Source organism: Aquarana catesbeiana, linkage group LG04, assembly GCF_042186555.1.
Source record: "Aquarana catesbeiana isolate 2022-GZ linkage group LG04, ASM4218655v1, whole genome shotgun sequence".
Lineage (NCBI taxonomy): Eukaryota > Metazoa > Chordata > Amphibia > Anura > Ranidae > Aquarana > Aquarana catesbeiana.
The window spans coordinates 675,981,371-675,998,196 of NC_133327.1; the positions used below are offsets into that span (position 1 = coordinate 675,981,371).

Genomic DNA, 16,826 nt, shown 5'->3' on the forward strand with positions numbered 1-16,826 from the left:
GGACAAAATCCCTCCTGAGATGTCTGCAAACCTGGTGGCCAACTACAAGAAACGTCTGATCTCTGTGATTGCCAACAAGGGTTTTGCCACCAAGTACTAAGTCATGTTTTGCGAAGGGGTCAAATACTTATTTCACTCATTAAAATGCAAATCAATTTAGAACTTTTTTTAAATGCGTTTTTCTGGATATTTTTGTCGTTATTCTGTCTCTCACTGTAAAAATAAACCGACCATTAAAATTATAGACTGATCATTTCTTTGTCAGTGGGCAAGCGTACAAAATCAGCAGATGGATCAAATATTTTTTTCTCTCACTGGAATTAATATTAATTAAAATAATAATTATTATTATTTATTTTTATTTTTTGGTAACACTTACGAATGGTGATGAGAGGGCCTTAGAAAAAGTCTGCAAACCACTCTAGTTTTCAAAGTTTCCATGATTAGGATGTACGCAAAATAGACAGTTAACACTGATGCAGAGATGTGGGTGTCTCCAAAAGGATTATAAAAGTAGGAATTTTTTTTTTATTTTTTTTTTGGAAAATGTTTGGTAAATTACACCTGGTTTCTGAACTGGCACAATGTTTACATAACATCAAAAAACTGCAAATTATCAAAAGTATTATACAGAAAATTACAAAGTCATTTCAAAATACGGTATGCTCCTACCTCTGAAAAAAAGTGCATTTTACCTCAAAGAAGGATATTACATTTTTTTTTTTTTTTTTTTAAATAAATGCCATTAAATTTCCCTTTCTTTCAAATAAGAGTTGGAGATATGTCTGGACCAAAATCCAAATTTCACTTCAAAAGAACCTTTGTAAAAATCTGCATTTTTTTTTTTTTTGATCAATTAAAAATAATAATAATAAAAAAAAAGAAACAAACAAAAAAGGAAAAAAGCAGAGTGAAAAGTGAGGTTTCCATTCCAGCACACCCCAGCGTTTCATCTTGTAGTCATTGTACAGAAATATAGGCAGTTTTGAGAAGTAGCTGCTTTTAATTTTTGCATTTCTTGTGTTGTCTGAAGTTGTTTGTGGCTGATCCCCCCCCCCTTATCTTGATTAGCTTCGTTCCTCCGTCTTGTCCACGTAGGCTTTGATAAAGCTCAGTGGTGCCGGTATTGCCTCATTAGCGGGATGATACATGACTGGGGTCCTGAGAGGTTCATGAATGGATGTCTCAATAGGTCTTGTGCTGTTGCTCTTTGGGATGGCTCCCTCACCAGCATCAAGTCTAGGAATCCACGCAACACTGAAGAAACCTGAGAAGACAAATTTTGAGAGGCAACTGAATTTTGGGTTCTAGCGGGAAGGGAATAGACATGATGAACTAAAGAGCATGCACCTTTTTTTCTTTTCCTACTATATTGAACATTAGTAGTTGGAGCAGACCTATGGGAATTGACATAACCAACAAGCTTGGCATGATCAACATGCGTCATGGAGGTGTGTTCTCAAGCTGCCCTAGGTTCACAGGTGAATGGTGTTTGAATAGTACCCAGGTCACTACGTGGCACCATTCTCTGCATTGAGGACCATCCACCACGGGAATAAGGAACTCTATATCTGCTAAATTTAACATTAGTGGTTGGAGCAGACGTGTGGAAATTGACATGGTCAATACTGCTTTTGGGTAAGATACCTGTGATGCAGCGAATATCCTGGAATTTATGTAATAACGCCTTACTTAGGATATACAGTATCTCACAAAAGTGAGTACACCCCTCACATTTTTGTAAATATTTTCTTCTATCTTTTCATGTGACAACACTGAAGAAATGACACTTTGCTACAATGTAAAGTAGTGAGTGTACAGCTTGTATAACAGTGTAAATTTGCTGTCCCCTCAAAATAACTCAACACACAGCCATTAATGTCTAAACCGCTGGCAACAAAAGTGAGTACACCCCTAAGTGAAAAAAAAAGGCCGAATTGGGCCCAAAGTGTCAATATTTTGTGTGGCCGCCATTATTTTCCAGCACTGCCTTAACCCTCTTGGGCATGGAGTTCACCAGAGCTTCACAGGTTGTCACTGGAGTCCTCTTCTCCTCCTCCATGAAGACATCACAGAGCTGGTGGATGTTAGAGACCTTGCGCTCCTTCACCTTCTGTTTGGGGATGACCCACAGATGCTCAATAGGGTTTAGGTCTGGAGACATGCTTGGCCAGTCCATCACCTTTACCCTCAGCTTCTTTAACAAGGCAGTGGTCGTCTTGGAGGTGTGTTTGGGGTCGTTATCATGTTGGAATACTGCCCTGCGGCCCAGTCTCTGAAGGGAGGGGATCATGCTCTGCTTCAGTATGTCACAGTACATGTTGGCATTCATGATTCCCTCAATGAACTGTAGCTCCCCAGTGCCGGCAGCACTCATGTAGCCCCAGACCATGACATTCCCACCACCATGCTTGACTGTAGGCAAGACACACTTGTCTTTGTACTCCTCACCTGGTTGACACCACACACGCTTGACACCATCTGAACCAAATAAGTTTATCTTGGTCTCATCAGACCACAGGACATGGTTCCAGTAATCCATGTCCTTAGTCTGCTTGTCTTCAGCAAACTGTTTCCGGGCTTTCTTGTGCATCATCTTTAGAATGGCCTTCCTTCTGGGATGACAGCCATGCAGACCAATTTGATGCAGTGTGCGGCGTATGGTCTGAGCACTGACAGGCTGACCCCCCCACCCCTTCAACCTCTGCAGCAATGCTGGCAGCACTTATATGTCTATTTCCCAAAGACAACCTCTGGATATGACGCTGAGCACATGCACACAACTTCTTTGGTAGACCATGGCGAGGTCTGTTCTGAGTGGAACCTGTCCTGTTAAACTGCTGTATGGTCTTGGCCACCATGCTGCAGCTGAGTTTCAGGGTCTTGGCAATCTTCTTATAGCCTAGGCCATCCTTATCTAGAGCAACAATTCTTTTTTTTCCAGATCCCCAGAGAGTTCTTTGCCATGAGGTGCCATGTTGAACTTCCAGTGCCCAGAGCGAGAGAGTGAGAGCGATAACACCAAATTTAACACACCTGCTCCCCATTCACACCTGAGACCTTGTAACACTAACGAGTCACATGACACCGGGGAGGGAAAATGGCAAATTGGTCCCAATTCGGACATTTTCACTTAGGGGTGTACTCACTTTTGTTGCCAGCGGTTTAGACATTAATGGCTGTGTGTTGAGTTATTTTGAGGGGACAGCAAATTTACACTGTTATACAAGCTGTACACTCACTACTTTACATTGTAGCAAAGTGTCATTTCTTCAGTGTTGTCACATGAAAAGATAGAATAAAATATTTACAAAAAAGTGAGGGGTGTACTCACTTTTGTGAGATACTGTGTGTGTGATAAATATATGATGCTTGGGATGCTATTGGATGTGGGAATCTAGGGCCAATCAAACTATCATAGCATGGACATAAAACAAATATACGAGGAGGTCATTCATGAAAATGACATCAATTTTATTTGGGCACAGCGTCACATGACTGCGCAATTGTCAGTTAAAATAATGCAGTGCCATATCACAAAACGTGGCCTGGCCATGAAGGGAGGTAAATCTTCTGAATGACAAGAGGTTAGAACCTGAGTCCTTCCACCCTTAATCCAAAACTAAGAGGTTTGGCTATAGATAAGATTAAAAAATCAAGACGTTTAAATGGTGTTGCTGGTATGAAAAAAGAAAAATTAGGAAACGTTTAGAAAAAAAATGTTCCTTTTAGTATTTGTCATGGTCAAAATCCTTGGTCCTTTGGTTACGTGATCCTTGCTGAAGGGAAGATTTACCCAATTGAATTTCTTCCTTGCATCAGAAATCACATGACCAGATGACCATGCCATTGCTCTAAAATGTTTCCATCTCAGCAAGACTGTAAAATAAACTCTTCATTATAAGTCCACTAAAGGGGTTACACCATAAAAAATACAGGCTTGGTTTGGTGAAAACGAAGAGGACTCTCTGTTAATGGCTTTACCTGATGAACATCTTTGACTCGTGGTGGTAAATTATCTCGTATCCGACGCATTGCCTGCAATGGCGGTTCATTAAAATATGGAGGTTCTCCGTCAATCATTTCTATCACCATGATTCCAAGAGACCAAATATCCACCTGGAGATAACAAAAGAAGCAGCTTTAATGAAGTAACCTGCCTAGAGGCCTCCTAAGTTTGGGGGAAAAAAGGGGTACTAGAAAAAGTAACCAAAGGTCGGACTTTTAAAGGCACGGAAACAATCAAGAAGTAACAAAAATAAATGTTTATTGAAAAAAAGTGCATGGTATAATAACAGCATTCAAAAAGATTAAAAATCATATGAAAACGATGCAATTTGTACAATGAGCCCTTGTGCGTCTACGCGTTTCGCCGTGAGGCTTCTTCAGGACGATGAGGGTTCACAAATATAACACAGAAAGAAAAGGGGAGGAGAACGAATCTCACTATCTTAAGGTGGACTAGGCCTCGTGTACAAATCTCCAGTGGCTGGAGGGTTACCAAAGATGTGGAAAATTCCCAACAAATAGTCAGTAAGTAAATGTTCCTACGACAGGGGCAGGTGTGCATCTCATATCAAATAATGGAAATGGACAAAGTAGCACTCAAATGTCTAGGGTCCATACGGGAACAGTGCCCTTGAAATTCAAAAATGCTAGCGGCATATAGTATATCCCATCTAGCAAGAAGTGCCTCTAATAGAAGGATACGGATCCTGAGATGAACAAGTGTGCCCCTGGGAGTCAGCCTGGTGATGTACTAAGTTTGAGTGATTTACAGTAGACTGGTAACAAGACATTTCCATGGCAGTTAGATTACATCTGACCTAAAAGAAGAAACCAGCACTGAAAGTACATTTTAGGTGGCTCTCTACTCAAAACTTTTTTTGGAAAGAGTGGTGGACTTTAGAATCGCTATCAGGTTTTCATCGCTGAGAGCACCAAGCCATAGGGAGTCTATCAGACGATGCTTCTCCGGGGTCATTAACAAATTGCTAGATGTGAAGGAAAATACGGCTCAGGGCATTAAACTTTCTGCATCACCCCCCCAATTACTGAAATGCCCCATACACACGATCGGACTTTCCGACAACAAAACCGTGGATTTTTGTTCAAAGGATGTTGGCTCCAACTTGTCTTGCATACACACGGTCACACAAATGTTGGCCAACAATTACGAAGCTCGTGACGTACAAGATGTACGTGATATCTCCATTACGAACGCTAGTTATATCTCTGGCTCATACTTGATTTCGAGCATGCCTGGACTTTTGTCTGTTAGACTTGTGTACACGCGATCGGAAAGTCCGACAACAAAATTTGAGAACCTGCCTGCCAACATTTGTTGGCGGAAAGTCCGCCAACAAATGTTCGATGGAGCGTAGACACACGGTCGGACTTTCCGCCAACAGGCTCACATCCAACATTTGTTGTTGGAAAATCCGATCGTGTGTACGGGGCATAACTCTTGGCATATTGTTCCATTTTATAAAGCCAATGTTGTAAATAGAGAGACCTGGTTGCATAGTTTACATAGTTAGTCAGGTTAAAAAAAGACACAAGTCCATCTAATTCAACCATAAAAAAAAAAAAAAAAAGAAAAAAAAAACCTGGTGATTAGAATTCTTGTCCTTATTTATCACCAATCACCATGTCTTTCATAAGGGATCTCTAAAGTGTGTTACAACAACAGCTTGAGACTGAAAGCTTGAATATGATTATAACATAAAAGTTGTAAAATAATAGCAATATATGTTACTTGCAAGTATCAATAAGTCTTCTGATATGCTTAAAAGGGCATCTACCCAATGCTTCTAATGCTGCTTTACATCTTTTATTATATTATTATGTTTATATACACTCACCGGCCACTTTATTAGGTACACCTTGCTAGTCCCGGGTTGGACCCCCTTTTGCCTTCATTCTTCGTGGCATAGATACAACAAGGTGTTGGAAACATTCCTCAGAGATTTTGCTCCATAGTGACACGATAGAATCACACAGTGGCTACAGATTTGTCGGCTGCACATCCATGATGAGAATCGCCCATTTCACCACATCCCAAAGGTGCTCTATTGGATGAGATGTGGTGAGTGTGGAGGACATTGGAGTACAGGGACCTCATTGTCCAGTGGTGAGATGATTGGAGCTTTGTGACATGGTGCATTATCCTGCTGGAAGGAGCCATCAGAAGATGGGGACACTGTAGTCATAAAGGGATGGACATGGTCAGCAACAATACTCAGGTAGGCCGTGGGGTTTAAATGATGCTCAATTGGTACTAAGGGGTCCAAAGTGTGCCAAGAAAATATCCCCCCCCCCCACCATTACACCCCCACCACCAGCCTGAACCGGTGATACAAGACAGGATGGATGCAATGCTTTCATGTTGTTTACACCAAATTCTGATCCCACCATCTGAATGTAGGAGCTGAAATAGAGACTCATCAGACCAGGCAACGTTTTTCTTCTATTGTCCAATTTTGGTGATCCTGTGCGAATTGTAGCCTCAGTTTCCTGTTCTTGGCTGACAGGAGTGGCACCCGGTGTGGTCTTCTTCTGCTGTAGCCCATCCACTTCAAGGTTTGTGTTGTGTGTTCAGAGATGGTATTCTGCATTGTATTCTGGGTGTAACGGTTATTTGAGTTACTGTTGTCTTTCTATCATCTGGAACCAGTCTGCCCATTCCTCCTCTGACCTCTGACATCAACAAGGCATTTTCCTCCACACAACTGCCGCTCACTGGATATTTTCTCTTTTTCCCCACCATTCTCTGTAAACCTGGTTGTGTGTGAAAATCCCAGTAGATCAGCAGTTTTTGAAATACTCAGACCAGCCCGTCTGGCACCAACAACCATGCCACCTTCAAAGTCACTTAAGGCGGAGTTCCACCCAAAAATGGAACTTCCACTTTAAGAGTAGGTGACCCCCTAACGTGCCACATTTGGCATGTCATTTTTTTGGGGGAGGAGCGGGTACCCTGTTTTTATGGGCACCCAGCTCCCACTTCCTCCCAGGCGCCGCGGCACCTGAAGGAAGATCACCTCTCCCCTCTCCCTCCCTGCATTCTTCTGGGACATGTCACAGCGTGGCTCACACACACGCAGTGCGCGCCCGGCTGTGAAGCCACAGCTAGGCACCCACAGTAACAATGCCAGCACCACGGAGAGGAGGAGCAGAGGAGCGAGGCTTCGTACGCCCGCATCGCTGGACCGTAGGACAGGTGAGTGTCCGATTATTAAACTTACACTTTGTGTAGCTGCTGACTTTTAAATGGGTGGAACTGCGCTTTAAATCCCCCTTTCTTCCCCATTCTGAAGCTCGGTTTGAACTTCCGCAAGTCGTCTTCACCATGTCTAGATGCCTAAATGCATTAAGTTGCTGCCATTTGATTGGCTAATTAGCAATTTGTTGTTACCAAGCAACTGAACAGGTGAACAGGTGTACCTAATAAAGAGACCGGTGAGTGTATATATATATATATATAATAATACAGTAATGACATTTTTGCATTACTATTATATCTCATCACATAACTGGTTCCCTGTCATACCGTTACCAAGTATTTTTTAGGCTGACCTCTGTTCCATATGGCAGTCTGGAGATGACCTCTGGAGCCATCCAATAGGGAGTCCCAACAAGGGATTTTCTTTTAGGAACCTCTTTAGAAACTTGTGCACAGAATCCGAAATCAGAGAGCTTTATCTAGAAATATAAAAGAAAAAAACAGTCAGGGAAAGATCTGATATTGTCAGGCATAAGAAATGATGCACAAAAACATTGGGGGGTGATTTACTAAAACCGGGGAGTGCAGAATCTGGTGCATATAAACCAATCCGCTTCCAGGTTTTATTGTCAAAGCTTAAGGCCCCTTTCACAGGGGATTTCTGTTTGTCCGTTTTTCATCCATCCGTTGGTGAATGAAAAACAGATATCAATGCATCTCTATGGAAAAATGGATGTAAACGGATGATCATCCATTTACATCCATTTACATCCACTCTCGTCAACATCCTTTTTTTTTTTAAATGGATCAAAGCCCATTTTTCTCCTGTTAAAAAAAACAAAACAGAACAGACGAAAAAACCGATGTAAATGGACAAAACGGTCTGTTTTTGTATCCGTTTTTTTATTGGTAGTGGACATTAACAAAAAAACGATGTAATCTGAATCCATTGTGTCTTTGAAAAAAAAAATGGCTGAGCTGATAAAACAAATGGCCCGCCTGTGTGAAAGGGGCCTAATAGAACAAACTGAAGTTAAAAGCTGATTGGCTTCCATGCAGAGCTGCACCAGCTTTGGCACTCTCCAGTTTTAGTAAATCCATCCTATTTGGTATTCAAAATAATTCTGGGAATAATCACACGCCTACATTTTATTTAGTATATACAATGATAGTGCAGAAACAAGGTCCATAAAGACATGGATGAGCGAGTTTGGGGTGGAGGAACTTGACTGGCCTGCACAGAGTCCTGACCTCAACCCGATAGAACACCTTTGGGATAAATTAGACTGGAGACTGTGAGCCAGGCCTTCTCATCCAACATCAGTGCCTGAACTCACAAATACACTTCTGGAGGAATGGTCAAACATTCCCATAGACACCCTCCTAAACCTTGTGGACGGCCTTCCCAGAAGAGTTGAAGCTGTTATAGCTGCAAAGGGTGGGCCAACTCAATATTGAACCCTACGGACTAAGACTGGGATGTCATTAAAGTTCATGTGTGTGTAAAGGCAGGCGTCCTAATACTTTTGGTAATATAGTGTATGTATTGTTGTCTGTGCCTGTATTGGGGAAATTTCACACTAACAGGAGATTAGAGAGACAATAATCAATAGGAATTTTTACCAATGGGCACATAGAGAGCAACAAAAAACACTTTTTTAGTAGAGATGGGAAAATTCAAGTTTTTTGCACTGCTTTTTTTTTCGTTGCTAGTTTTGATGACACCAGTTCTCAGGCTTTGTCCAGGAGTCATATAAGCACCAAATCTCCCCAAGGGAGTAAAAAAAAACATCAATCAAAACTTGGCTGAAGTTTTTTTCCAACGGTGTCTAAAAATATTTCGGCTGGAATTACATACAGTAGTTACCCAGAGAGCAAGAAATTGAGCTGCAAGTTTGAAAATGACTTGCTAAGCTATTGCTAGACTTGCCAGGCTTCACAATTGCAGCAAAGTCCGCATTGCGTGACTCCAGATCAACTTTCTTTGCAAACATTCTGCAAGTCTGCTGCAAGTTCTGGTTCAGTTATGTTGTGCAATAGTCATCCCACCACAGGGGGTCACTGTGGCTGAATTTTCATGCTGTAGACTTGCAGAGCTCTTGCTGTAGACTCACCACTGCAACTTTGCTCTTGTCAGACTTGCCACGCAAATTTGCTACAAATAAAAGTGTCAACTAGAACTTGTGCTTCAAGTGCTCTGCAAGTGTTCAACTTACCAGATAAAATGTGCAGCAAGTTAACAGACTTACAATTCAACACTAGTTATCCTTGCTATCTGGGTACATATAGTTACATAGGTTGAAAAAAGACACAAGTTCATCTTGTACAGGGGTCTCCAAAACTTTCTAAACAAAGGGTCAGTTTATTGTCCTTCAGACATTATGGGAGCCGGACTGTGCCCAGTGGGAGCAAACAATGCCCGACCTTTGGTATTAGGGGGAGAAACAGTTGGTGTCAATGGGAAGAATAGTGCCCCATGTTTGTTCAATGGAAGGAATAGTGCCCCATTTTTGTTGTCAATGGAAGGAATAGTGCCCCATTTTTGTTGTCAATGGAAGGAATAGTGCCCCATTTTTGTTGTCAATGGAAGGAATAGTGCCCCATCATTGGTGTCAGTGGCAAAAATAGTGCCCCATCATTGATGTTATTGGCAGGAATAGTGCCCCATCGCTAGTATTAGTGGAAGGAATAGTGCCCCATCATTGGTGTCAGTGGCAGGAATAATGCCCCACCGCTGGTATTAGTGGTAGGAATAGTGCCCCATCATTGGTGTCAGTGGCAGGAATAATGCCCCACCGCTGGTATTAGTGGTAGGAATAGTGCCCCACCGCTGGCATTAGTGGAAGGAATAGTGCCCCATCACTGATATCTAGGGGTGCAACGGATCAAAAATCTCACGGATCGATCCTCGGATCAGAGTCACGGATCGGATCATTTTCGGATCAGTAAAAAAAAACAAAAAAAAAAAAAACAAAACAAAAAAAACCCCACACAAATCTTGTTACACCCACTGGAGTTTTAGATTTAAAAGCTATTTTCAACATAAAACCGAGCTTATATGCATAAATACAGTATTTGTGCATATAAGCTCAGTTTTGTGTTGAAAATGGCTTTTAAATCTAAAACACCAGTGGGTGTAACAAGATGTCCGCTTGCCCCCTTCTCACTCTATCATTATTGTACTGTGCAGGAGTGTGGGGTGTAGCAAGATGGCGGCGACGAAACGTCACTTCCTGTCGAGACAGCGGCTGCTTCCGGGTGTACTAAGATGGCCGCCACTCCGGAGCTAGGCCGAAGCCGCAGCCTTTCCTATGGCTGAGGCCGAAAAGTGCTCCGCGAATCGCGGGTGTGCCGATCTGCGGAGGGTGATCCGTACGGATCACGGATCGGCAACGCTCCGTTGCACCCCTACTGATATCAGTGGCAGGAATAGTGCCCCAGCATTGGTGTCAGTGGGAGGAATAGTATCCCGTCATTGGTGTCAGTGGGAGGAATAGTGTCCCGTCATTGGTGTCAGTGGGAGGAATAGTGTCCCGTCATTGGTGTCAGTGGGAGGAATAGTGCCCCATCATTGGTGTCAGTGGGAGGAATAGTGCCCCATCATTGGTGTCAGTGGGAGGAATAGTGTCCCGTCATTGGTGTCAGTGGGAGGAATAGTGCCCCATCATTGTACCAATGGGAGAAATAGTGCCCGATCATTGGTGTCAGTGGGAGGGATAGTGCCCCATCATTGGTGTCAGTGGGAGGAATAGTGCCCCATCATTGGTGTCAGTGGGAGGAATAGTGCCCCATCATTGGTGTCAGTGGGAGGAATAGTGCCCCATCATTGGTGTCAGTGGGAGGAATAGTGCCCCATCATTGGTGTCAGTGGGAGGAATAGTGCCCCATCATTGGTTTCAGTGGGAGAAAGAGCCGGATCAAGGCAAGTAAAGGGCCACATCCAGCCCCAGGGCTTCAATTTGGAGACCACTGATTTAGTTCAACCAATAGAGAAAAATAAATAAACTAATTAAAACAGGAAAGCTCTATATACAGAATCCTATACTCACAGTTGATCCAGAGGAAGGTAAAATAAATCCTTCTGAATAGGTTGAGCCTTAGGCCTCTTTCACACGGGGCAGATCAGTGATGATCCGCCCCGTGAACAACCGCTTGCTCAGCGGGGATCGCTCCGCCGATCCCCGCTGAGCAGGAAGATGACAGGTCCATCGCTGCACGCTGTGCAGCGGCGGACCTGTCAGATCGCCGCTCTCCCCTATGGGGGGATCGGATGATGACGGACCGTAGTGTCCGTCGTCACCCGATCCGATAACGGATGGAAAAGTAGGTTTTTCCTCCGTTACACTTTTCGGATCGGAGCGGGTCGGATGTCAGCGGACATGTCACCGCTGACATCCGACGCTCCATAGGGATGAATGTATGTCCGTTTTTCATCCGAAAACGGAAGGATGAAAAACGGACATACAGATCGTCCATGTGAAAGAGGCCTTAAACAAAAGGGTAAAATACAACAATCTGCTTGAGATCGGTGCATGAAAACACTTACCCTTCCATCGCTGGTCAGCAGGATAGAGTCACTTTTTATATCCCTGTGAATGACTCCCTGATTATGCAGATATGACAATGCTTTCAGAACCGAGAAACACACAGTGGCTATTTGCTCCTCATTCATCCTGTAAAATAAGATTACATATTGATACATTGTTTAGAAACACCTGAAAAATTGCATATTGCAACAAATTACAATCATCATCATCATTTTTATGCAGACATAACACCCTCCTAGTTAGGTAAAGTTAGTTTTCTACAATCAAGGGAGCAGTGATTTTTTGGTCTGGTCTGTTCGGGGTTTCACAGGCTGGAAGTTTGATTGCTTCCCCCTGCCTCTAGAAGAAGTTTCTGGCGCTTAGGGAGGGAGAACTCAAATAACCAGCCCCAACTACCGTATATACTCGAGTATAAGCCAACCTGAATATAAGCCGAGGCACCTAATTTTACCACAAAAAACTGGAAAAACGTATTGACTCGAGTATAGGCCGAGGGTGAGAAATGCACAGCTACTGTAAGTGGAAAAGAGGGTCAACAATGCCCATTTGCAGCCTCACTGTGCCCATTTGCAGCCTCACTGTGCCCATTTGTAGCCATAGGTCCCCCGAACTTCAAACTCCGTAGTTAAGGGTTGATGCCCCCTAGCTGCAGCCAAAATTTGGGGTCTCTGGACCCAAAGGGTCCCGAAATGACATTGCTGCAGATGGACACAGTTGACCGAATTTGGGGCCCCGTATCTCGGGGCCACTTGGTGCTAGGAGTCTCAAATTTGGTGTGCAAACCCAGTGGAACAGGCACTACAACATATCCAAAGCTGGGGTTCCTAGCACCAAGATACTAGAACCAAATTCGGTTCGAAAATGTCAAGCACTTTTCTGCAGCAGAGAATGACCTTTTCCGAACCAACTTTGGGGCCCCATATCTTGGGGCCACTTGGTGCTAGAAAGCCCAGCGTTTGATATGTTGTAGTGCTAGTTCCACTAGGTTTGCACACCAAATTTGTTCCTAGCACCAAGTGGCACCAAGATACGGGGCCCCAAAGTCAGTTCGGAAAATGTCATTCTTTGCACCAGAAAAGTGCTTGACTTGAGTATAAGCCGAGGGGGGCACTTTCAGGACAAAAAAATGTGCTGAAAAACTCGGCTTATACTCGAGTATATACGGTAGTTATATTATTTTTGGTGCCGCTCAGAGTGGAGGTCAAAGTAAATCCCTGTGTCCCAGAGCACGGGGTGCAGGCTTGTCCTGATACCAATCCAGACAGCTAGTAAATGTAAAGAGGACTCCTGACCACCCCTGGTGAATAAACGACACGCATGTGCAATTTGTTTCGTTCCAAATTCGTTTAACCAATTTCGACAAAATTAGTTATTTCGGAAATTCCTGAATGAACGGAAACCCATTTAACAAATATTCAAAGATTCGTAAATTCCTAAATTCGAAAATCTGAAAAAATAACTAACTAATAATAACTTAACTATTACCAACTATTAAATTATAAGTATTGGAATTTCCTTTCAAGTTTGTCTTCTAGTGAACGTAACGAATACGAATGTATCCGAAGTCACGAATTATCCGAAATAGCGAATGCCGTATCTAAACGAATGGAACGAAACAAATTAATAATAATAAATAACAATAATAATAACTTTTATTATTATTTATTATTAATTAGTTCCGTTCCATTCGTTTATATACGGCATTCGTTATTTCGGATAATTCGTGACTTCGGAAAAATTTGTATTTGTTACGTTCACTAACAGCCAAATGTGAAAGGAAATTCCAATACCTATAATTTAATAGTTAGTTATTATTAGTCAGTTATTCTTTCGAATTTTCTTTCTTATTTTTGGATTTTCGAATTTCCGAAATTACAAATTGCGATCATAACGAATGACCCAGAAAACGGGGGGAACCCCCCCCCCCCCGAATAAAACAAAAACGAACACATTTTTCGGCAGTGTACACGTCTAATGAATGATAAGGAGTGGCCTCAGCCAACACGTCTCCACCAAACCACACACCCTGATGCATTTCGCCCCGCCTACCAGGGCTTAGAAATAAGGCCAAGGGAGCAGTGATTGTTTGGTCTGGTCTGTTCAGGGTTTCACAGGCTGGGAGTTTGATTGCTTTCCCCTTCCTCTAGAAGAAGTTTCTTGAGCTTAGGGAGGGGGAATTCAAATAATCAGCCTGAGTATTGGCCTAGCCAATCCCTGGGGAGGTGTGCCCAAATGGTGGCTGGGGAAGCTGATAGTTGGAAGCCCTGGAGAATGGGCAGCTGTCCTGGGGAGTAATGACCCTGAATTGATTCCAGATGATTGTGTGCTTTTGGGATAAAAGTGCCAGAGGTTGCTTGGACTGAGACTGCTCTCATATGGCCTTAGATGCTGGCCATTCCATATCCTCAGTGTCCTGGACTGTGAGTTTGGAGAAGAGTGTCCCCCTGTTCGGTGTTCCTGAGAGTACCAATAGCTGTCTAGTGCTGCATGGTAACCAGATGCCAAAGAGACTTGCCTCATGGTCCCCAGCTGTGAGGCCTTAGACTGTCCAATATTCACTGTTTGGGGGGGGGGAGCCCATTAATCAGTGGCTCCTGTGGGGGTAGCGCTACACTACAATTAACCACTTCAATGCCAGGCACTTTCACCCCCTTCCTGCCCAGGCCAATTTTCAGCTTTCAGCGCTGTCACACTTTGAATGACAATTGCGCGGCCATGCAATGCTGTACCCAAACCAAATTTTTATCATTTTGTTCCCACAAATAGTTTTCTTTTGGTGATATTTGATCACCTCTGCGATTTTAATTTTTTGCTAAACAAATAAAATAAGACCGAAAAATTTTGAAAAAAAAAGTTTCTTTGTTTCCATTATAAAATTTTGTAAACAAGTAAGTTTTCTCCTTCACTGATGAGCAACGATGAGGCTGCACTGATGGGCACTGATAAGGCAGCACTAATGAGGTGGCACCAATGAGTTGGCACTGATGGGCACTGATGATGGGCACTAATATGCAGTACTGATGGGCACTGATAGACGGCACTGATGGGCACACATAGGCAGCACTGATGGGCACTTAAAGGTGGGACTGATGGACACTGATAGATGGCACTGATAGGCATCACTGATAAGGAGGCACTGGCACACATTACTGATGGGCACTGATTGGCATCATATATGGGCACTGATTGGCATCATATATGGGCACTGATTGGCATCACATATGGGTGCTGATTGACATCCCTGGTTGTCATCAGTGGTGGGCATCCTTGGTGGTCCTGGTGGCATATCTGGTGGTCCTGGGTGGGCATCCTCGGGGAGGGGGGGCTGCGCTGATAATCAATCAGCACAGACCTCCCCCCCACCTGGAGAGCAGCCGATCGTCTCTCCTCTACTTGCGTCAAACGCGAGTGCGGTAAAGCCGATACACGGCTCTTCCTGTTTACATCGTGATCACCTGTGATTGGACACGGCTGATCACGTGGTAAAGAGTCTCTGTCAAAGACTCTTTACGGAGATCGCGTGCAGCGCGGAGATCGCACCACCGATCGCCGCGCTGCACGCACCTGCGGCTGTTATCCCGAAAGACATCATATGAGTCAGGATTACAGAACCCCTGCCCGGCCAGATGGGAAGTGGTTAAAAATGAACTGCCCTGGGTTCAGTTCAAGCACAAGCCCCACACAAATCAATGAGAGTCTAATGTGTCAAAAGTCCTCGCTGTACATCCATCATCAATCCCCGCCCACTGACTAAACAAAAAAAAGACGACCCAGCGCACACAATCAATCAAAATGGTACCACTAGCCGAATGTCGGCTCCCCAAGCTTTTATCAGCTATATACGGAAAGGGTGGGAATAGTGGTGATCCCCATTGTGGGCCATATTTAGGCAATGATGTAACCCCTTTAAACCCCATTCATTTGTTTTTGTGGCCAGGGATCGGGTTAGAATTTGGAGGTATGCAATTAGCGGACCTCCAGCTATTGCAGAGCTACAAGTCCCATGAGGCATAGCAAGACTCTGACAGCCACAAGCATGACACCCAGAGGCAGAGGCATGATGGGACTTGTAGTTTTGCAACAGCTGGAGGTCCGCTAATTGCATATCCCTGATGTAGGCGTTCCTCTGGAACCTCTCTGATAGTTGTTCTTCTAGAACCTCTATGATATAGCCCTTCTTCTAGAACCTATATGATATAGCACGTTCCTCTAGAACCTCTATGATATAGCCCTTCTTCTAGAACCTATATGATATAGCACGTTCCTCTAGAACCTCTATGATATAGCCCTTCTTCTAGAACCTCTATGATAAAGCCCTTCTTCTAGAACCTCTATGATAAAGCCCTTCTTCTAGAACCTCTATGATAAAGCCCTTCTTCTACAACCTCTATGATATAGCGCATTCCACTAAAATCTCTATAATTAGCCATTCTGGAACCTCTCTGATAAAGCAGTTCCTCTGGAATCTGTATGATGTAGCTATTGCTCTGGAACCTCTATGACAGGGTTATGCAATTAGCGGACCTCCAGCTGTTGCAGAACTACAAGTCCCATGAGGCATAGCAAGACTCTGACAGCCACAAGCATGACACCCAGAGGCAGAGGCATGATGGGACTTGTAGTTTTGCAACAGCTGGAGGTCCGCTAATTGCATAGCCCTGGGTTAGATGATGTCAGTGGTTGGTAAGAACGTGGAACAGGAACAGACCAAATTTCTGTATGTGTGTACCACTGTATAACGACCGGCTTCTGTCCAATGGTCATGCTGGAAAAGCAGTATTCATTCAGCGCTTGCAGCCAATGACTGCAAGCCCTGATCTGTGTATTCTGCCGGGGGGGGGGGGGGGGGGGGGGGTAACGGGAGTTTTGTTTAGTTCAATTCGCTTGTCAACTGAAAAGAAATGTGTCTGTGTGTATCCAGGTTTACACAGTAAGAAAGTAAAGAAAGTCATTTTTTAATCTGGAATATTTTACCTTCAGAACTTTGCTATCAAGATTCTGCAAGATCAGTGTAATTCATCAATGCCAAGGGAACGTGGAAAATAATTTACATT

General features: G+C 43.6%; 1 protein-coding gene across 3 annotated transcripts in view; it reads right to left on the reverse strand.

Annotated features, from left to right (window-relative positions):
• Positions 1-200: 200 nt before the first annotated feature.
• PAK5 (p21 (RAC1) activated kinase 5) overlaps positions 201-16,826 on the reverse strand; it is a 212,384-nt gene continuing 195,758 nt past the window's right edge. For all 3 annotated transcript variants that reach the window (XM_073628637.1, XM_073628636.1, XM_073628635.1), the window contains 4 exons: positions 11,772-11,898; positions 7,579-7,704; positions 3,985-4,119; positions 201-1,267 (listed from right to left, as the gene is read on the reverse strand). In XM_073628637.1, coding sequence (XP_073484738.1) covers positions 1,112-1,267; positions 3,985-4,119; positions 7,579-7,704; positions 11,772-11,898 — 544 coding nt within the window. In that variant the 3' untranslated portion in view covers positions 201-1,111. The remainder of the gene's footprint in view (positions 1,268-3,984; positions 4,120-7,578; positions 7,705-11,771; positions 11,899-16,826) is intronic.